The sequence below is a fragment of the Melopsittacus undulatus genome (assembly GCF_012275295.1).
Source record: "Melopsittacus undulatus isolate bMelUnd1 chromosome W unlocalized genomic scaffold, bMelUnd1.mat.Z SUPER_W_unloc_1, whole genome shotgun sequence".
Taxonomy (NCBI): domain Eukaryota; kingdom Metazoa; phylum Chordata; class Aves; order Psittaciformes; family Psittaculidae; genus Melopsittacus; species Melopsittacus undulatus.
This window is the reverse complement of record NW_022993942.1, coordinates 467,916-490,774: the sequence shown is the minus strand read 5'-3', so window position 1 is coordinate 490,774 and position 22,859 is coordinate 467,916. Positions and strand designations below refer to the sequence as shown.

Below are 22,859 nucleotides of genomic sequence, written 5' to 3'. Positions count from 1 at the left end.
CAAGGAAAAAGAGGTGGCGGGGTTGCATTGTATGTCAGGGAGTGCATTGACTGCCTTGAACTTAATGCTGTGAGTGAGAAGGTTGAAAGTTTGTGGGTGAAGATCAGGGGAAAGCCAACCATGCAGATATCTTGGTAGGAGTCTGTTGTACACCACCCAACCAAAACAAAGATACAGATGAAGTGTTCTTCAAACAACTGGGAGAAGTATCATGATCACTAGCCCTTGTTCTCGTGGGGGACTTCAACCTACCAGATGTCTGCTGGAAGTACAATACAGCAGAGAAGAAACAATCCAGGAGGTTCTTGGACGGTGTGGAAGATAACTTCCCAACCCAGCTCGTGAATGAGCATACTAGGGGAGTTGCCCAGCTAGATTTATCATTTGCAAACAGAGAAGGACTGGTGGGTGATGTGATGATTGGAGGCCATCTTGGGCAAAGCAATCATGAAATTATTGAATTTTCAATCCTTGGAGAAATCAGGAAGAAAGTTAGGAGAACTGCCACCTTATACTACTGGAGGGCTGACTTTGGCCTGTTTAGTATGCTAGTTGGGAGAATCCTTTGGGATACATTACTGAAGGACAAAGGGATCCAGGAAGGCTGGACACCGTTCAAGAATGAAATCTTCAAGGTGCAGGAACAGGCAGTCCCCATGTGCTGAAAACTGAACTGGTGGGGAAGAAGAACAGCCTGGCTGAACAGGGACATACTGGTGGAACTTAGGAAAAAAAAGAGAATTTATCATCTGTGGAAGATGGGACTGTCAACCCATTAGGAGTACAAGAATATTGTTAGGTTATGCAGGAAGTTAGAATGACGAAGGCACAGCTGAAACTTAATCTGACCACTGCCATCAAAGATAATAAAAAATACTTTCACAATAATATTAGCAATAAAAGGAGGGCCAAGGAGAACCTCCATCCTTTACTGGATACTAAGGGAAACCTAGCGACTGAGGATGACGAAAAGCCTGAGGTATTTAATGCTGCCTTTGCCTCACTCGTTAATAGTTACACCAGCCATCATCAGGTTACTCAGTTCCCTGAGTTGGGATTACAGACATGGGGAGTTGATCGAAGTCCACCTAATCCAGGAATAAATGGTTAGTGACCTGCTGCACTTAGATGTACGTCTATGAGGCTGGATAAGTTCCACTCAAGAGTGCCGAAGGAGCTGGCACATTTGCTCACCAAGCCAATATGCATCATTTATCAGAAGTCTTGGTCTAGTGGGCAGGTCCTTGAGGATTGGAGGTTGGCCAACGTGATGCCTCTCTACAAAATGGGCAGCAAGGAGGACCACTGAAACTACAGGCTTGTCAGCCTGACCTCAGTGCCAGGGAAGGTCATAGAGCAGATCATCCTAAGTGAGATCACACAGCACATGCAGGAAAAATAGGGGATTAAGCCCAGTCAGCACAGATTCATGAAGGGCAGGTCCTGCTTAACCAACCTGATCTCCTATGACAAGGTGACCCATCTGGTTGATGAGGGAAAGGCTGTGTACATTGTCTATTTGGACTTTAGTAAAGCATTTGACACTGTCTCTCACAGCAATCTCCTGGAGAAACTGGCTGCTCATGGCCTGCATAGGTGTATTCTTCACTGGGTAAAATACTGGCTGGATGGCAGAGCCCAAAAAGTAGTGGTGAATGATGTCACATCTAGTTGGTGACTGGTCACTAGTGGTGTTCCTCAGGGCTTGGTATTAGGGCCAGTGTTGTTTAATATCTTCACTGATGATCTGGATGAAAGGAGCTGGGCCTGTTTAGTCTAGAGAAGACTGAGAAGGGATCTCATTGATCTCATTAATGCATATCAATATCTCAAAGGCATGTGCCAAAACTCTTTTCAGTGGTGCCCAGTGACAGGATGAGGAGCAATGGCCATAAATTAAAACACAAGAAGTTTCAACTACACATGAAGAAATTCTTTATGTTGAGAGTGGCAGGGCAGTAGAAAAGGCTGCCCAGGGGGGTTATGGAGTATCCCTCTCTGGAGACATTCAAAACTCTCTTGGAAACGTTTCTGTGTAACCTGCTCTAGATAGCCCTGCCTTCTAACCCTAACAATTCTGTAATTCTGTAATCCTCAGTATATAAACTGGGGAGAATTGTCTAGAAGAATCTGACTGCTGCTTGGGGAAGGGCTGGGCATCAGTCAGCAGATGGTGAGTATTGTGCATCACTTGGTTTCTGTTTGTTTGATTCCTCTCTCCCTGTTTATTTCCTATTGTTACTATGATTCCTCTTCTTATATTTTATTTTATCTCAATTATTAAATGGTTCTTACCTAAAACCATAGATATTATCTTTTTTTGATTCTTCTCTCAATCCCATCGGCGAAAGGGGGCAGTGAGCAAGTGGCTGTGTGGTACTTAGTGGCCAGCTGGGGTTAAACCACAACAGTCCTTCTTGGTACCCAGCATGAGGCTTGAAGGGTTGAGATAACAACAGATCTGACCAGAGCATGTTAAAACAAATTTGTTAAAGCATTCACTGCATTGGTTTAATAGTCACTAGTCACAATTTTGATTTATTTGCTCTCAGAGTTGTTCTTGGTCTCAGAGTTGCAATATGTAACACCTTACTTGCAGTAGGTATTCCCTGTGGTGATATTTATCATTGTTAGGGCCTGGGCTAAGATTATAATTTTGTTGTACTTTGTAACACTGGCTTATGAAATTATAGAAATGCTGATCATGAAACTAATCTGGTATGTGCAATCAGCAATGCTGTCACCTCTGTACTTAAGGAGTCAGCTAATAGGAATTATTAATACCTACACTTTTTGCTTTTTCTCAATCAATATATGGGGGAAATATCTTCCTACACCTTGCTTCCTTTCTTCCCTCCTTCCTTCTCCTCCAGGTTGATTACAGTAGCATTTGAGAATTTTAAATTTTTTTAATATCCTTGAATACCCTTGAAACCAACCTGGTCCTTTTGCTAGGAACTAGCATGTTGCTGAATACGTTTCAGACCCTGTTTAAGGTTAAACAACTATGTAAGAATATCACCAGGAAATCTTCCCCGAGGATGGATAGTTATGAGTGGCAGGGTGTGTGAGATAGTATGATCAAGGACTAGGACAGCAGTCACCTACAGTGTTTTGGGATATGACCCCTGAAGAGGTGCAAGATCCAGAAAAACTAGTAAAATATTTGAAAAAAGTATGCAGGCCACAGTTTGCTTTTACTTGGAGGGGCGTCCAGTACACTTGGAATCAACTGCCCCAGGGGTGGAAACACAGTCCTACCATCTGCCATGGACTGATCCAGACTGCACAGGAACAGGGCGATGCTCCAGAACACCTGCAATACATTGATGACATCATCGTATGGGGCAATACAGTGGAGGAATCTTTTGAAAAAGGGAAGAAAATTATCCAAATCCTTCTAAAGGCTGTTCTTTCCATAAAACAATGTAAGATCAAGGGACCTGTACAGGAGATCCAGTTTTTAGGAATTAAATGGCAAGACAGACATTGTCAGATCCCAATGGGTACGATCAACAAAATAACAGCAATGTCAGAAAGAAACACAAGCTTTCTTAGGTGTTGTGGGGTTTTGGAAAATGCACATCCCAAATAACAGTTCAATTGTAAACCCTCTCTATCATGTGACCTGGAAGAACAATGATTTCAAATGGGGCCCTGAGCAACAAGCATTTGAACAAATTATAGAAGAGATAGTTCATACAGTAGCCCTTGGACCAGTCTGGACAGGGCAAGATGTAAAACATGCGCTCTACGCCACAGACAGGTAGAATGGTCCTATCTGGAGCCTCTGTCAGGAAGCACCAGGAGAGACTCTGTGCCCTTTCTCTGAAGAAGGAGAATATAAAAGAAACCACAGCAACAGGGTACTCCGTGGTTTTACCTGTGAGACCATGGAGAGGACATGAGGAAGGGAGATGGAAATCTACATCAATCCAGAGGCACAGGTACATGACTTGCAAGGAAAAACAACCACAAACGGGGGTTCTTCCAGGAGAGTTGCTGCTCCAGTCTCCAGTGGGCAGTTTCCCAAGGAGTGGAAGGGCTCATCTCACACCTGTTCCTACGGAAAGGAATTCTAACCCATTTCTGCAAGAAGTGGAGAATCCTATAGCCAAGACCAGAAGAGCCCTGCCTCCAGCCAGATGCAGGAGAGGGACAACTGGGTTTTCTGGACTGAGTGGATCAGATGGCTTGGCATGTCAGACCCACATATAAAGCTCTAGTAGACACCTTTGTACATTGTGTCCTAAAGCCATCAAGCTACCCAGGGGCAGAACCCATTTGCATTTCCAAAGTGACAGACTTTTGGTAAAGCTGCCTTGGAGATAAAAAAAATTAAGCAGCTGCCTACATTGTCTGGTGTCTCGGAGGACCCTTCAGCTGTGGGGTTGCTGAAGGTTGAAATCAACAGGTGCCAATTGTGACCACAACAGTGCACTGGCAGCAATATCACACCAAATGAGACTCCCTCATTCACATCCATAAACTGATTTGTCACCTGGAGATCTAGTAATTCAACAGGATCAGCTCACCCTTTGATAGCCAAATGTGCTAAGTACAAAAGTCTACTGGAGACTAATAGCAGATTATCATGGCCTGAACAAAGTCATGCCACCACTGAGTGCTGCTGTACCAGACATAAAGGCAGCCAAGTGGTATGCCACAATTGATATTGACAATGCATTTTTCTCAATGCCTTTGCAGCAGAGAACAGGCCACAGTTCACTTTTACTTGGAAGGGTATGTAAATTGTGAAAAATGTGCTCTACACTGCAGCCAGGGAGAATGGTCCTACCTGGAGATTCTGGCAGAAAGCTCCAGGGTAGACATGTCATGGTTTAAGCCCAGCCAGTAACTCAGAACCACACAGCTGCTTGCTCACTCCCTCCCTCCTTATTCCTCGCCCTGCTCCCAGAGGGATGGGGAGGAGAATTGAAAGAATGTAAATCCTACGAGTTGAGATGAGAACAGTCCAGTAACTAAGGTATAATACCAGGCTGACCCCATAGCTTTTGGAGTCAGGGATACAGAGGATCCCAGGCCCAATACATCTGAAAAAGAGATACTGGCAGATTACGAAGGGGTTTGAGCTGCTTCAGAAGTGATTTCCACAGCTATTCCTGGCACCCCAGTTGCCCATTGTCGTGGTTTAAACCAAGTCCCCCAACTCCCAGAGAGTTAGGAAGGAGAATCCAAGGAATGTAGCCCCCACGGACTGAGATTAAGAACGGTTTAATAGCTAAGGCATAACACAATAGTAATGATACAGCCAATAACAAGCGAAAAGAATACAACACCCCACCAGCCACCGACCCATAACTCACTCCACCCTGCCCGGCTGAGCACCGAGTGCTCCTTCCTCCATTTTCCTCTCGAGCTCCCCCCTCCAGCTCTCTTTTTCCCAGTATGCATCCTGGGCATCACGTGCTATGGTATGGAATACCTCATTGCCTAGCCTGGGTCAGGTGTCCTGTCTCTCCTTCCTCCCGGCCTCTCCTCCTCCCCGGCAGAACACATGCCTTGAACAAAAGGCACTTGAACAAAAACAAAGGCCTTAAACAAAAACACCCTCAAAACATGCTCACTATCAAGTAATTACTCCCAGCCCAGAAGTCAAAACACAGCACTGCACCAGCTACAAGAAGGAGAAAAATGACTGCCACGGCTGAACCCATGACACCCATGCTGGGCTGGATGTTCAAAGGCAAGGTCTCCTCTATACATCATGCAGCTGATGCTACGTGGAGTAAGTGGGTTGCACTGATCATACAAAGAGGTCAAATAGGAAATGCCAGTCATCCAGGAATGTCGGAAGTGACCATAGGGCAAAGATTTTGGAATGTCACCACAGTCCATGTCACCAGAGGAGGTGACATGTTAAGGAGACCCAATTGTCTAAGGAAGTATAAGGTAAATCTACCCAGTTCACAGAGGCAAAAGCCATCCAGCTAGCCTTGGACATTGCTGAATGAGAAAAATGGCCAGTACTCTATACTGACTCTTGGATGGTGGCAAATGCCCTGTGGAGGTGGTTGCAGCAATGGAAACAGAGTAACTGGCAGTGCAAAGGGAAAGCCATCTGGGCTGCTGCATTGAGGCAAGGTATTGTTGCCTGGGTGCAGAACCTAGTGGTGAAGGTATGCCACGTAGATGCTCATGTACCCAAGAGTCGAGACACTGAGGTACACCAGAACAACCAACAAGTGGATAAAGCTGCTAAGACTGAAGTGGTTCATGTGGATTTAGATTAACATCATAAGTGTGAATTATTTTTAGCCCTGTGGGCCCATGATACCTCAGACTATCAAGGAAGAGATGAAACATATAGATGGGCTCATGATTGAGGTGTAGACTTGACCATGGACACTATCACCCATGAATATGAGATGCTCTGCAGTTAAGCAAGGCAAGTGGTTAAAGCCTCTGGTATGGAGGATGATGGCTGAAGTACAAATATGGGGAGGCCTGGCAGATTGACTATATTATACTCTCACCAACCGGTGGAAGTAACCACCAGATGGCTGGAACATTATCATGTGCCTTGAGAAACAAGTCTTGTGGTGACATGGCACCCCAGAAAAAACTGAGTCAGACAATGGGACTAATTTCCGGAACAACCTCATACACACTTGGGCCAAAGAGTATGGCATCGAGTGGGTATATCACATCCTCTACCATGCACCAGCCTCTGGGAAAATCAAATGGTACAATGGTCTATTGAAGACTATGCTGAGAGCAATGGATCTTCAAAAATTGGGATACATATTTAGCAAAAGCCACCTGGTTAGTAAACACTAGGGGATCTGTCAACCAGGCTGACCCAGCCCAAACAAAACCTTTATGTACTGTAGAAGGGGATAAAGGTCCTGTAGTAGGTATGAAGACTACAATAGGGAAAACAGGCTGGGTTATTCCTGACTCAGGCAAATGCAAACCCATTTGTGAGATTGCTTTTGTTCAAGGACCTGGGTGCATTTGGCAAGTAATAGGGGAGGCTGGGGAAGTCTGGTCTGTACCACAGGGGTATTTGATTTTGGGTGAGGATAGCCATTGCATTAAGAGTGCTGAACACTGGATATTATCATTTGCATAACAGCTATATGCCCATCACCACACTTGGCACCTCACATCATCTCTGCCCCTCCAGATTTGAGGATCTGAACCCAACTCCATTCTGATCACCATATTAATGAAGAATTAACTTTGATGAAACCAGACAAAGGTAGCAGTGATGGAATCTGAACTGGCTTCAGCATACAACAATCCAATACCACACACCATCTTTCCTCCCCTGGAAGACTACTATAATAGAAGGAGCCTGAAGTCATAGACTAAAAGAACTCAACAAACTTTTCTAGGGTTGTTCCATAGACTAAGGGAATAATATCTGCATGTATACAGCAAAAGACAGGAAAGGTGATGGTATACTGGAAAGTTTGGAACCTGGCATGGTGTAAATGATCTGGAATTAGATGTGGATACTGTCCTGGTTTTAGCTGGTTTCTCCCATCTTTCAGTTTAAAGCCATTCCCCCTTATCCTGTTACTACACGCCCTTGCAAAAACTTTCTCGCCAGATTTCATGTAGACCCCCTTTAGGTACTGGAAGGCTGCTATAAGGTGTCCCCAGAGCCTTTTCTTCTCCAAACTGAACAAGCTCAACTCTCAGTCTGTCTTCACAGAGGTGTTCCAGCCCTCTGATCATCTTCATGACCCTCCTCTGGACTTGCTCAAGCAGGTCCATTTCCCTTTTGTGTTGGGGGCCCCAGAGCTGAACACAGTACTCCAGGTGGGGTAAATCACCTCCATCCATCTGCTGGTCATGCTGCTTTTGATGCAGCCAAGGATACAGTTGGCTTTCTGGGCTGCAAGCACACACTGCTGGCACATGTTGAGCTTCCCATCAACCAACAGCCCCCAAGTCCTTCTCAGGGCTGCTCTCAATCCATTCTTCACAGAGCCTGTAATTGTGCTTGGGATTGCCCCAACCCAGGTGCAGGACCTTGTGCTTGGCCTTGTTGAAATTCATGAGGTTTGCACTGGCCCACTTCTTGAGCCTGTCAAGATCACTCTGTATGGTATCTTTCCAGCATGTCAACCACACCACACAGCTTGGTGTCATCAGCAAACTTGATGAGGGTTCACTTAATCCCACTGTCCAAGTTCCTGACAAAGATGTTGAACACCGGTCCCAATACCAACCCCTGAGGAACACCACTCATCACCGATCTCCACTTGGACATCAAGCTGTTGGCCACAACTCTAAGGGTGAACATCCAGCCAACTCCTTATCCACTGTGTGGTCCATCCATCAAATCCATGCTTCTCCAATTTAGAGACAAGGATATCATGCAGGACAGTGTCAAATGGTCTGCCAGAAGTCCAGGTAAATTATGTCAGTCACTCTTCCCTTATCCACCAATGCCATGGCCCCATCATAGAAGGCCACCAAATTTGTCAGGCCCAATTTGCCCTTAGTGAAGCCATGTTGGCTGTCACAGATCACCTCCTTGTGCCTTAGCATACTTTCCAAGAGGATCTGCTCCATGATCTTGCCAGGAACCAAAGCAAGACTGGTCTTACTTTTTTCCTTTTTAAAAAATGGGGTAATATTTCCCCTTTTCAATTCAACAGGAACTTCATCAGACTTCTCAATGGATAATGATGGATAATGGCTTGGCAACAACATCCTTCAAATCCCTCAGGACCCACAGATAAATCTCATCAGGTCCCATGGACTTGTGCATCTTCAGGTTCTTTAGATGATCTCAAACCTGATCTACAGCATGCAGTTCCTCATTCTCCCAGTCCCTGCCTTTGCCTTCTGTGACTTGGGTAGCATGGCTGGAGCACTTGCCAGTGAAGACACAGGCAAAAGAAGTCATTGAGTACCTCAGCCTTCTCCATGTTCCAGGTGAACAGGTCTCCCGTTCCCTTCTGGAGGGGGGCCGCATTTTCACTTGTCTTCCTTTTATCCCCAATGTACTTACAAAAGCTTTTATTGTTGACTTTAATATCCTTGGCCAGATTCAGTTCTGTCAGGGCTTTAGCTTTCCGAACCTGATCCCTGCCTGCTCAGACAATTTCTCTATATCCTTCCCAGGCCACCCATCCTTGCTTCCACCCTCTGTAGGCCTCCTTTTTATGCTGGAACTTGTTCAAGAGGTTGTTGTTCATCCACAAACACCTCCTGGAACTCTTACCCAACTTCTTAGTTGACATGCATTGTTTCTGAGCCTGGAGGAGGTGATCCTTGAATATTAACCACCTTTCTTGGGCCCTCTCTTCCCTCCAGGGCTTTATCTCATGGCACTCCAACAAGCAGGTCCTTCAAGAGGCCAAAGTCTGCTCTCCTGAAATGCAGGGTAGCCAGCTTACTGCACACCCTCCTTACCACCTTAAGGATCTCAAACTCCACCATTTTGTGGTCACTGCAGTCAAGGCTTCCCTCCAGCATCACATTCCCCACCAGCCTCTCCTTGTTGGTGAGAACAAGGTCCAAAATAGCCCCTGTCCTTGTTGGTTCCTCTATCACTTGGGGAAGGTTATTATCAGTGCATTCCAGGAACCTCCTGGATTGTTTGTGCCCTGCTGTGTTGTCCCTCCAACAGATATAGGGGTGGTTGAAGTCCCCCCATGAACCCCAGGGCTTGAGAACATGAGGCCACACCTTTCTGTCTATAGAGGGCATGATCTGGTAATTCTTCCTGGTCAGGTGGCCTGTAGCAGACCCTCACTGTAACGTCCCCTGTCCCTACCCTCCCTTTAATACTGACCCATAAGCTCTTGGTTGGGTCCTCATCCAGCTCCACACTCCATATGGATATTCCATACCATAGTGTCCTGGTTTCAGTTGGGATTGAGTTAATTTTCTTTCTAGTAGCTGGTATAGTGCTGTGTTGTGGCTTTAGTCTTGGAATAATGCTGATAGCAACAACTGAAACATTAGTGTGCTAAACAGAACTTTACCTGATCAAGTAATTTGCAATATTTCATGCTCTGCCAGTGAGGAGGGGCACAAGAAGGCAGAAGGGAGCAGAGCCAGGACAACTGACACAAACTAGCCAAAGGGATATTCCATACCACAGCACATCATACCCAATATATAAACTGGGGGGAGTTACCCGGAAAGGACCAATCATTGCTCAGGTCAGGCTGGGCATCAGTCAGCAGGTGGTGAACAAATGTACTGTGCATCACTTGTGTTTATTGTTTTTTGTTTGGTTGGTTTGTTTTTCCCCTTTCCACTTTCAGTTTAATGTTCTCTCCCCTTGTTATTTCCCTTATTATTAGTAGTAGTATTATAATTTACTTTAGTTTTTAAACTGTCCTTATCTCAACCCACAGGTTTCACATTCTTTATATTCTCCTCCCCATCCTGCCCAGGGAGGGGGAAGGGGGTGTGTGAGCAAGCATCTGCATGGTACTTAAGTTACCAGCTTGGTTTAAACCACAACAGATAGATTTGATTTTGGGGTGAAAAATAATTAATGAATTAAACTGTATGATGCTGTATAATATTGAATATGATCACTTTCATGGAGGCTATACATCCATCACTGCACTTGACACTTCAGGGCACTTGACCCCTCTGCTCTGGATTTGAGGATTTGAACCTGAGTCCCTTTTGATCACCACATTAATGAATTTTGATAAAACTGGACAAGTGCAGCAGATGATGGAATCTGAACTGCCTTCAACATGCTACAATCTAACACCACACACCAACCATCTTTCCTGCCCTGACTGCTATGACAGATGCTATGACAGCCCCAAGTCATGGACTAAATGAACTTAACAAAATTTTCTAGGGATGTTCCACAGACTAAGGGAATGATATCTCTGGGTGTATATATATATATATATGTATATTTCTATCAAAAGACAGTAAAGGTGATGGTGGGAAGCACGAGATCTGGCATGATGTGAATGGTATGGAATAAGCCGTGGATACTGTCCTGGTTTCAGCTGGGATAGAGTCAGTTTTCTTCCTAGTAGCTGGCACTGTACTGTGTTTTGGCTTTAGCCTGAGAATAATACTGATAACACACAGATGTTTTAGTTTTTGCTAAGTAGCACTTACCCCAATCAAAGACTTCTCAGTTTCTCATGCTCTGCCAGTGAGGAGGGGCACAAGAAGCCAGGAGGGAGCAGAGACAGGACACCTTACCCAAACTAGCTAAAGGAGTATTCCTTACCACAGTTCATCATGCCCAGTATATAAAGCGGGGGGGGGGGGGGGGGGGGGGAGTTACCTGGAAGGGACTGGTTGCTGCTCAGGTCGGACTGGGTACTGGTCAGGAGGTGGTGAGAAATTGTATTGTGCATCACTGTTATTGGTTATCATTAGTTTTTTTTTGTCCCTTTCCCCTTTTAGTTTTATATCTCTTTCCTTGTTATTCCCCTATTAGTAGTAGTGGTAGTAGTAGTATTATACTGTACTTAATTTAGTTATTAAAGTGTTCTTATATGAACCTGTGATTTTTACATTCTTCTGATTCTCCCCATCCCACCCAGGAAGGGGGGGGGGGGGGTGAGCAAGCGGCTGCATATTACTTAATTGCTGCTGGGTTTAAATAACAGCTTCTCATCATGAGTTTTAATCATCAGTTTTCTCATCATTTCAGCAGTCAGTGTAGATGGTCCATGTGATGTGATCCACCATCATTTCTTGTCCTTTTTCCACTGTAGTAGACTGGCCAATTTATCTTCTTTTTCCCTTCATTCCAGGGGTTCTACTTCTTTTGATGGAATTAGAACATGAATTCTAGCATTCAGTGCCATATGTTTTTCAGCCTCATCTGCTATCTGGTTTCCTTGAATTACATTAGAATTTCATTTCTGGTGGGCCTTGCAATGGATTATAGCAACTTCATTTGGTTTTTGTATTGTTTTAATAAGTTTAAGATCTCTGTCCCATATTTTATAGGTGTACCGCTGCCAATAGAAGTCCTTGTTCTTTCCAAATAGCTCCATGAGCATGATTAACTCTTTTTCCTTCAGTCCAAGAGCTCTAGTTAAGACAATTATTTCTGAATGCTTTAATTTCTCAATCTTCAATTAGGGTTACTGCAGCACAGCCAGCCTTCCTCTCCCATCTCACAAGAACGTTGCTTCCATTGGTATATAGTTCTTTGGAGCTCTGAGAGGAATATCTTTCAAATTTGGCCTAATAGCATATACCTGTTCAATAATTTGCAAACAGTCATGATTAGAATAACTTTTTTTTTTTCTTTTAGATTGCGGGGGGGGGGGGGGGTAGGATGGCACATTCTACAAATGGCTTGTTTTCCATCATTTCCCAATTTTCATTGTGTCCTGGATTTAGCAGTAGCAGTCAATTTTTCACCTTCAATGGTGCAGTGCTGTGTTTTGACTTTCAGCCTGGGAACAGAGCTCATAACACCGATGTTTTTAGTTGTTGCAAAGTAATGTTTACTCTGAACAAGGACTTTGTGAGTCTCATGCTTTGCCAGGGAGGGGAGGAAGCAGAGACAGGACACCTGACCCAAGCTAGCCAAAGAGGTATTCCATGCCACAGCATGTCATGCCTGGGGAGGTAACTGGGAATTCCTCAGAAAGCTCACTCTCTTCCAGGTCGGGCTCATTCTGGCAGGTGTTATTGTGTTCTCTTCCCTTGTTATTTCTCTTATCATTATTATTACTGGTGGTAGCAGTAGTGATTTGTGTTATACCTTAGTTACTGGACTGCTCTTATCTCAACCCGTGGGAATTACATTCTTTCGATTCTCCTCCCCCTCCCTCCAGGAGTTGGGGGGGGGGGGGGTGGGAGTGGGAAAGAGACTGTGTGGCTGTGTTTAAACCATGACAGTTCATTTTGTCGCCCAGCGTGGGGCATGAGGGGTTGCGATAATGACAGATCTGACCAGAGTGTGTCTAATCGTATTTGTGATAAGCATTCATTGTTTTAGATTAATAGTTACTCATCACAATGCTGATTTATTGGCTCTCAAAGTTGTTTCTCTTGAAGTTTCAGTATATCATAACTTACTTAGAGCTGGTATTTGCTGTGTTAGTGTTTTTTAAGTGTGGGGCTTGGGCTAAGATTCTTGTCTCATTGTACTTTATGATAATGACTTGTAACACAACAGACTCATTGACCATGAAACTGATGGATCATGCTTATGTTCCCAGTGTGATCACCACCTTTATACTTTGGGAGGTATATAATAAAAGTGCTTAGCAATTACACATCTTTTTTCTCCTTCTCGGGTGGTCAACCTGTGAAGGAGACATTCTTTTATCCCTCCAGTGCCCCCCCACCGCCCCCCCCCCCCGGCATTTTACAGCATCATTTGAGAGTTTTGAAGTTTTTGAATGGCCTTTGAGTACCCTTGACACCTGCCTGCTGATTGTGATGGGGATCACCATGTTGGCACACATACAGAGTGTGTTTTGCTCACAACCATTTTGTCTGATTTCTAGAGTAAAGCAGAGTCAGGTTTGGGTCTTGACTGGGGTTAAATGACGATACAGGAGGACCAAGAGGTTTTTCCCTGAGGCTGGAGACCCATGAATGGCAGGGTGTGTGAGATAGTATGGGCAAGAATCTAGGTCAGTGGGACACTCCCATACTTTGGAATTTCACCACCAAACAAGTGCAAAATCCAGAAAAATTAGTTAAACACTTAAATGAGGTCTGTTGTCATTCTGGCCATACCAGAGATGGACAAATCATGGCAACGTGCTGGGCCTTGGCCTATGCTTACAGGGCCTTGTTTAACACTATCCAGCACCTTCAAAAGGAAAAAAATATCCCTGGATCTGAGGGCAAAGCAACAGTAAGCGTAGCTACTCCAGCTCCAAGCACAGAAGCTACACCACACACCACCCCCAGTGACAAGTGCAGTCGCTACCCAAACCACAGTGATAATCACTGCAGCTGAACCAGAGGACCAATTCGTACCAATATCGGCTGCCCCTGTACACAAGAGAAAAAGCAAAAAAGAGGCAAGAAGGGTGAAGCAATATGAAGAAACAATGTATTCACCACCTGGTCCAGCATTTGATCAGGAGTCATCATCACATGATGAAGAAGAAGAAGAGGTGACTTCTCGACTCTGGACCTCAACTGAGCTACGAAATATATGAAAAGATATTACACGTCACCCAGGGGAGCACATTATCACCTGCTTGCTTTGATGCTAGGATAATGGGGCCGATGGTCACGAACCAGAACGTACAGAAGCCAAGCAGCTGGGATGACTTGCTAGGAAAGGGGGAATTGACAAAGCAATTGCAAGAGAGAAAAAGTCCCTCAGTCTTTGGAGGCGGCTTTTGGCAGCTGTGAAAGAAAGGTTCCCATACAAGGATGATGTTATGAGTTGTTTGGCCAAGTGGACTACTTTAGACAAAGGCATCCATCTCTGAGGGAATTAACCCTTGTAAAGATGATCTATCACATCAAGCCAAATAACGGGAATATACCCAAAGACCCAGATGAAGTCAAATGTACACGACCCATGTGGCGAAAACTTACACGGAATGCACGGTCATCATACGCCCTTTCATTAGCAACAGTAACCTGGAACGACATAGTACCACTAACAGTGGATGAAATGATTCATAAACTCTGAGAGTTAGAAGACAATCTCACCCCTTCCATCATCTCAGCTGTGGAAAAACTGTCCCAGGAGTTCAAACAATTGAGAGATGATCTGTCTGATCTATCCAGCTCCTCACGTGTACCAACACACATCTCAGCTATTAACAAAAGGCGTCCTACTGCTCAAGAGAGAAGATATAAAAGGCATATGAAATGGGTCACCCTATGGTTTTACCTGTGGGATCATGGAAAAGACACGATAAAGTGAAATTGAAAGCCTACTTCAGCTCTGGAGGAACGGGTGGGTGAATTGAACAGGTGAGCAAGGGCCAAGATTGATCATCCCATGAGAGCTGAAGCTTCAGTCTCTGGTGAGCAGGTTCCCAGATGGAGGGGAAGAGCTGATTTTACTCCAGCTCCTATGATAACGAAGAAGAATCCCTTTCATAACGACTTAAGTGTCCAACGTTGTGATGACTATTAGAGGGGACCTCCCTCCAGCCAGGTAGAGGTAGGGGACAATTGTATTTACTGGACTGTGTGGATCACATGGCCTGGCACATCAGTCCCACAGGAGTATAAGGCTCTAGTAGATACCGGTGCACAGTGTACCCTGATGCCACCAAACTCTCGAGGGGTGGAACCCATTTCTATTTCTGGAGTGACAGGAGGATCCCAAGAGCTGACTATACTGGAGGCTGAAATCAGCCTGACTGGAAGGAAATGGCAAAAGCACCCCATTGTGACTGGTACAGAGGCTCCATGCATCCTTGGCATAGACTACCTCAGGAGAGGGTACTTCAAAGACCCAAAAGGGTACCGATGGGCTTTTGGTATTGCTGCTTTGGAGACTGAGGAAATTGAGCAGCTCCTGAGACCTTGCCTTGTCTCTCAGAGGATCCTTCTGTTGTGGGGTTGCTGAAAGTCAAAGAACAAGTGCCAATAGCAACCACAAGAGTGCACTGGCTGCAATATCACGCCAACCGAGACTCCCTGACTCCCATCCATAATCTGATCCGTAGACTGGAGAGTTAGGGAGTGATCAGCAGGACCCACTCACCCTTTAATAGCCCCATACGGCCACTGTGAAACTCTAATGGAGAGTGGAGACTAATAGTAGATTATTGTGGCCTGAAAGAACTCACACCACTATTGAGTGCTGCTGTACCGGACATGCTAGAACTTCAGTATGAATTAGAGTCAAAAGCAGCCAAGTGGTCTGCCACGACTGATACTGCCAATGCATTTTTCTCAATTCCTTTGGTAGCAGAGTGCAGGCCACAGTTTGCTTTTACTTAGAGGGGTGTCCAATACACTTGGAACCGACTGCCCCAGGGGTGGAAACATAGCCCTACCATCTGCCACGGACTGATCCAGACTGCACTGGAACAGGGGCAAGCTCCAGAACACTTGCAATACATTGATGACATCATTGTGTGGGATAAAATAGCAGAAGTCTTTGAGAAAGGAAGGGAAATAATCCAAATCCTGCTGAATGCCGGTTTTGCCATAAAACGGAGTAAGGTCAAGGGACCTGCACAGAAGACTCAATTTTGGGGAATAAAATGGCAAGATGGACGTAGGCGGATCCCCACATACATGATCAACAAGATAACAGCAATGTCTCCACCAACTAATAAGAAATAAACACAAGCTTTCTTGGGTGCTGTGGGGTTCTGGAGAATGCACATCCCAAATTACAGTTCGATTGTAAACCCTCTCCATCATGCGACCCGGAAGAAGAATGTTTTTAATTGGGGCCCTGAGCAACAAGCCTTTGAGCAAATTAAACGTGAGATAGTTCATGCAGTGGCCCTTGGACCAGTCGAGACGGACCCACATGTAAAAAATGTACTGTACACTGCAGCAGGGGAGAATAGTCCTACCTGGAGCCTCTGGCAGAAAGCTCCAGGGGAGACTCCAGTTCGACCCCTTGGCTTTTGGAGTCGGGGATACAAAGGATCTGAGGCCAGCTATACCCCAACGGAGAAAGAGATACTGGCAGCCTATGAAGGGGTTCGAGCTGCTTTGGAAGTGATTGGCACTGAAGCACAGCTCTTCCTGGCACCCCAGTTGCCTGTGCTGGGCTGGATGTTCAAAGGCAGGGTCTTCTCTACACATCATGTAACTAATGCTACTTGGAGTAAATGGTCTGCACTGATTACACAATGAGCTCTAATAGGAATTACGAGGCATTCAAGAATTCTAGAAGTCATCATTGATTGGCCAGATGGCAAAGATTTTGGAATGTCACCAGAGGAGGAGGTGATGTGTGCCAAAGAGGCCCCACCATATAAAGAACTGTTAAAAAGTGAAAAACAGTATTCCTTGTTTCACTGATGGGTCCTGCCATATTGTGGGAAAGCATAGGAAATGGAAAGCAGCTGTATGGAGTCCCTGAGGACAAGTTGCAGAAACTGCTGAAGGAGAGGGTGAATCGAGTCAGTTTGCTGAGGTGAAAGCCATCCAGCTGGCCTTGGACATTGCTGAATGAGAAAAGTGGCCAGTACTTTATCTCTATACTGACTCATGGATGGTGGCAAATGCCCTGTGGGGGTGGTTGCAGCAATGGAAGCAGAACAACTGGCAATGCAGAGGGAAACCCATCTGGGCTGCTGCACTGTGACAAGATATCTCTGCCCAGGTGCAGAAGCTGGTGGTGAGGGTACGCCATGTAGATGCTCATATAACCAAGAGTCAGGCTACTGAGAAACACCAGAACAAAAAACAAGTGGATAAAGCTGCTAAGATTGAAGTGGCTCAGATGGACCTCAATTGGCAACATCAGGTTGAATTATTTTTGGCCCAGTGGGCCCATGACACTTCAGGCCATCAGGGCAGAGATGCAACATACAGATGGGCTCGTGATCGAGGGGTGGACTTAACAATGGACACTATTGCCCAGGTTATTCATGAGTGTGAGACATGTGCTTCAATTACACAAGCCAAACGGTTAAAGCTTCTTTGGTATGGAGGACAATGGCTGAAGTATAAATATGGGGAGGCCTGGCAGACTGACTATATTGCACTCCCACCAACCCGCCAAGGATGCACCATATGCTTACCATGGTGGAAGCAACCACCGGATGGCTGGAAACATATGCTGTGCCTTATGCCACTGCCCAGAACACTATCCTGGGCCTTAAAAAAACAGATTTTGTGGCAACACAGCACCCCAGAGATAACTGAGTCAGACAACAGGACTCATTTCCAGAATAACCTTATAGGCACATGAACCAAAGAGCATGGCACTGAGTGGGTATATCACATCCCCTAAAATGTACCAGCCTCTAGGAAAATCAAATGGTACAATGGGCTGTTAAAAACTACACTGAGAGCAATGGGTGCGGGAACTTGCAAACATTGGGATACACACCAAATTCCACCTGGTTGGTCAACACCAGAGGATCTGCCAACAGGGTTGGCCCAGCCCAGTCAGAACTTTTACATACTGTAGAGGGGGATAAAGTTCCTGTGGTGCACATAAAGAGTTTGCTGGGGAAGACAGTCTGAGTTATTCCTGCCTAAGGTAAAGTGAAACCCACTCATGGGATTGCTTTTGCTCAGGGACCTTGATGTACTTGGTGGGTGATGCGAGAAGATGGGGAAGTCCAGTGTGTACCTCAGTGGAATTTAATTTTGGGTGAAAACAACCAGTGAACTCAATTATATTCTGTTGCCTTCTATGTAAGACTTCTATAGCCCACCAGCTAAATGCCCATCTCTGCCACTCTGGGCTTTCAAAAGAAAATATATGCTGCAATGATTGTCAGCAGAGAATAAAGTCAGCAGCAGCAGGAGTCTCCCAGTACTGTCCTTAGGTCAGCATTGACTGAACCCAACTTCAGTGTGAACATCACCCCAACAAAGAATCAACTTTGATGAGACAAGACGAGATCAGTGGCATCATCAGCAGGCAACAATCTAACACTACACACTGTTTCTCCTGCCCTGAAACATGACAGATGAAGCCCAACATCATGTACTGAATGAACTCAGCGAACATTATAGGGATGGTCCATGGACTAAGGAATGATATCTGTCTCTGTGCGTATGTGTATACATGAGACAAAAAGCAATGGCATACTGAAAAAAATGTGGGACCTGAGCATGACATAAATGGGATGGAATAAAGGGTGGATACCATCCTGGGTTCAGTTGTAACAGTTATTTTCTCCTTCTGCATAGCTGGTGCAGTGTTGTGTTTTGGCATTAATCCAAGAACAATGCTGATAGCAACAACTAAAACATCGGTGTGTTAAAGTAATGCTTACCCTGATCAAGGACTTTTTACAGGAGTGAGTGAGCAGCTGTATGGTTCCAAGTTACTGGCTGGGCTTAAACCAAGACAGAGTCTCAGAAGAGTAGAGTAGAGGGGGGAATCCCCTCTCTCAACCTGCTGACCATGCTCCTTTTGCTGCAGCAGCACAGAGAATCTATTCATCTCCTGCATTAATTCTCACTGCTTTCTGTGAATAAGATCAGTTTCTCTGTAACAAATAAAGCCAATATCCAGCAGTTTTGTTTACTACAGAACCCAATTTAACCTCAAACCTCAGTAAGGTCAGAGTCTTAAGGAGGAAGAATATTCTTAATTGAGACTGTCACAGCAGTGAAGCAGCAAAATGATATATAAAAATGCTACAATAAACTTCAGTTCTCAAGTCTTCTAGCTTTACAGAATCAAGTTTTAAAAGCTAAGTAATATCCTTCTGAACAGCTTTTCAAATGTCAGCTATGTATTAGTGACCAGGTACACTAGTTATCCATCTACAGCATTTATATTTGCTTAGAAGACATTACAGATTTTCATCATAAGTTGGAATGACTTTCCAAAGTCAATATATAGGTATTAAACAGAATAATAAAACAGGAAACAAAAATAGTACTCCTGGGTTGGGGCAATCCCAGGCACAGCTACAGGTTGGACAGAGAAGAGATTCAGAGCAGCCCTGTGGAAAAGGACTTGGGGGTGTTGGTTGATGAGAAACTTAACATGAGCTGGCAGTGTGTGCTTGCAGCCCAGAAAGGCAACCGTATCCTGGGCTGCATCAAAAGAAGCGTGACCAGCAGAGAAAAGGAGGTGATCCTGCCCCTCTAACTCTGCTCTCATGAGACCTCACTTGGAGTATTGTGTGCAGTTCTGGTGTCAGCCTGGAGAAAAGAAGTCTGTGAGAAGATCTCATAGCAGCCTTCCAGTATCTGAAGAAGGTCTTCAAGGATGCTGGGGAGGGACTCTTCATTAGGGACTGTAGGGATAGGACAAGGGGTAACAGGTTCAAACTTAAAAAGAGGAAGTTTAGGTTAGATATGAGGAAGTTCTTTACTGCGAGGGCAGTGAGGCAGCGAACAGGCTGCCTAAAGTTGTGAATGCTCAATCCCTTTCAGCATTCAAGGCCAGGTTGGATGGAGTCTTAGGTTTAGTGTGGGGTGTCCCTGCCCATGGGAGGGGGGGTTGAAATAAGATGATCTTAAGGTCCTCTCCAACTTTCACTATTCTATTCTATGATTTATATTTTGGACTTTTGTGAAGCATGCTCACAAGCAGGAAAGGCCTAGGTCAGTGCATTAAGAACCTTGAAAAGGAAGCAGAAAGATCAGTAAGATGCAGATTAACACTTACCTATCCACAAAACTCTCCCTGGTTAACAAAGTATTATGAAGCTCCATATCACTAATTTCTTATTTTAAAATGGAACTACTTAGATATAAGAATTTACCTTCATGTTGTGGTTGAATGCCATCTTTATATTTTATTTTACTAAAATTAGTTCTTGGAGACATAAGCCCACTCTCGTTGTGTTTCCTGCTCAGTAGTCCCACGCTCCCTCAGCACAGGAAGGAATATCTAGCCTCAGACTCTGCTACTTCTGTTACCCACCTGACATTCATATAGCTTCTTTCTTCCCTTTCTAGCTCCAGCTCCAGACTGACAGGCTGCGAGGTGACATTTGAGTGTGCTATTCCTAGCAAAGCGTTCATGGCAGTTTGGACATTCAAATGGTTTTTCACCTGTTAAGACAGACACAGGGATTTGTAAGAGTATAAAACCAGTTTTTGGTCAGCTCTCCCTTCCCTTCTTCCCCTCTCCCATTTGTGTAGATTGATAAATATGCTATGAAGACATGGCCAACTGGATTATTCTACAAAAGACATTCTATGTAAAAAAAAAGGGGCAAAAACCTAAGGTGGACTCATAACTCTCATTTATAAAACAAACAAACAAACCCCAAACCAAAAACGTAGCATAATTCCCAGTGCCATTTAAGGTACATTTAGGTTTTTACGGAAATTAGATTACTATTAAGAAATATCTTAAATAAACAGCAGCTATTTATCTCTTTTCACCTGATAATATTAAGAGTTAAAGACTCAACATAAGTATATACTGACACATTAAAGAAGTATTTAAATAATAAAAAGTTTTATTTTCAAAAACAGCTTATGCTTGAGAGCTGAAACTGAGCTCCTGAAAAAGAAGTTGGCACAAAATGACTCTAAAGTAACAATGCATCAGTATTAAAACAAACAACCCCCCCAAAAACTTTCATCCAAAGTAGTATATTATCATCATCATCAAATAGTAACAAAGAACAACTTGTATCCCTGTTTACTAATGTCATCATACACAAATGCAATGAAATTCAAGGAAATTAAAAAGCAAAAAGTTAGAAACAGTGTGTTTCTTCTGAAAGTCTAATTATTTTTCTGTGGAGGTACCAATACCAACATAACTACTGAAAGAAAACTACTTAATGAACTCCAAAAGAGGCCAAGACATTTCAGTGAGTAACATCAGAATCTATTCTAGCTAGATTAAGTTTAAAAGCCTTTTCAGGAATGCAGTAGTTATTGATTAATGAAATAGAAAGCCAATAAACCTGTATTTTCAGAAATAAGGATATTCAGAGGTGCCTAACTAGCTTTTAAAAAAACAGCAAACAAGTAGCATATAATTCTTGCTTATATACCTAAAGGCCACAGAAAAACATTAAGTGGTGGGAACATTCCCCTTAATGCTTACAAAATGCTATGTTTTTGGGGAGTGTTGTACACGTAATGCAGAGGATGCTGAACTGCCATCAATCTTGTAGATCAAAAATAACAGACTTTTCACAAGCAACTAAACACATTGGTGAGCCAAGAGGATACTACAGAACAAAGCTCGCACTACAGACCTTCACCTGCCCTACAATTTAGTCACATTTAAAGAGTTACTTGGAGCAAAGCACCACCCAGTTAAGGACAGATTTACTCTATTTTTTCTCAAATTCTTCAATCACCTTCAATGTGTTCTGCCAAAAGTATCTGAAAGTGACAATCGAAAGACAACAGTGGTGATATCCAGAGGTGAAAAGACACTGTGTGACTACTTGCACAGTGCAAACCAAGACTGTGAACTCTGCTGCACCAGTCACAGTAGTGATGGAAAAGAGAGAGCATGTCAACCTGCCTCTAGCTTAAACACACTGGCAAGCTGGGGGGATAAATTCCACTAAAGATGACACCTTACTTCTCTACAGCCAGGTGTCATCCAACTATGAATTTAGTCTGATCTAAGTGAGATTTTAGGAAGAGAAAGGGTTCTGGCTTGATCTAACAATTATCTTTTCTCCATTTATGAAAATGGGTGAGATTTCAGTTGCAATGTAACTCACAGGACAGAAATTCTGACCTAAAATAGTCCAATATTGTGCTGTTCCTTTATAATCCTACAGCCAAAGGAAGGAGACTGCCCAAAATAAATATTTCTTAACACAATGTCCTGGGTTCAGCAGTAGCAGTCATTTTCCTCCTTCTTAGTAGCTGGTGCAGTGCTGGGGTTCTGACTTTCAGCCTCCAGGATGCCCTGTTGCATCACCTTTTCAGGGATGGAGGTGAGGTTGACTGGCTGGTAGTTTCCCAGGTCATCCTTCTTGCCCTTTTTGTAGATGGGAGTAACACTGGCCTTCCTAGGCCAATCATACACTGACCAATATCAACACTCAACAGTCCCATACGCAGATGCAAATAAGTTTCATTTAAAAGGATTTGGCAGCAACAAGCTGAGAAAGAAGTAGGACTGCTACTCTCCATTAAATTCTGATGATTCATGAATGACATATTAAACAAAAACATCTGAAATATCAGGACAACATATATTTTATATATTCATAAATATGCATATAATGGTCAGTACCTATTCAGACAGTACAAACTTTTCAGTAAGATGAAGTAGCACCTTAACCTCCCATATAAAAGTACTCAAAATATGCTATCCATATTTCAGAGGCATATTTCACAGTAGTAGA

The 22,859-nt window shown here is 44.1% G+C and overlaps 1 protein-coding gene across 5 annotated transcripts in view; it reads right to left on the bottom strand.

Annotated features, from left to right (window-relative positions):
• The window catches only part of LOC117438201 (zinc finger protein 131-like), a 46,563-nt gene that overhangs the window by 6,896 nt on the left and 16,808 nt on the right, over positions 1–22,859 (bottom strand). For all 5 annotated transcript variants that reach the window (XM_034073688.1, XM_034073690.1, XM_034073691.1 and 2 more), the window contains one exon: positions 20,450–20,580. In XM_034073688.1, the coding sequence (XP_033929579.1) occupies positions 20,450–20,580 (131 nt within the window). The remainder of the gene's footprint in view (positions 1–20,449; positions 20,581–22,859) is intronic.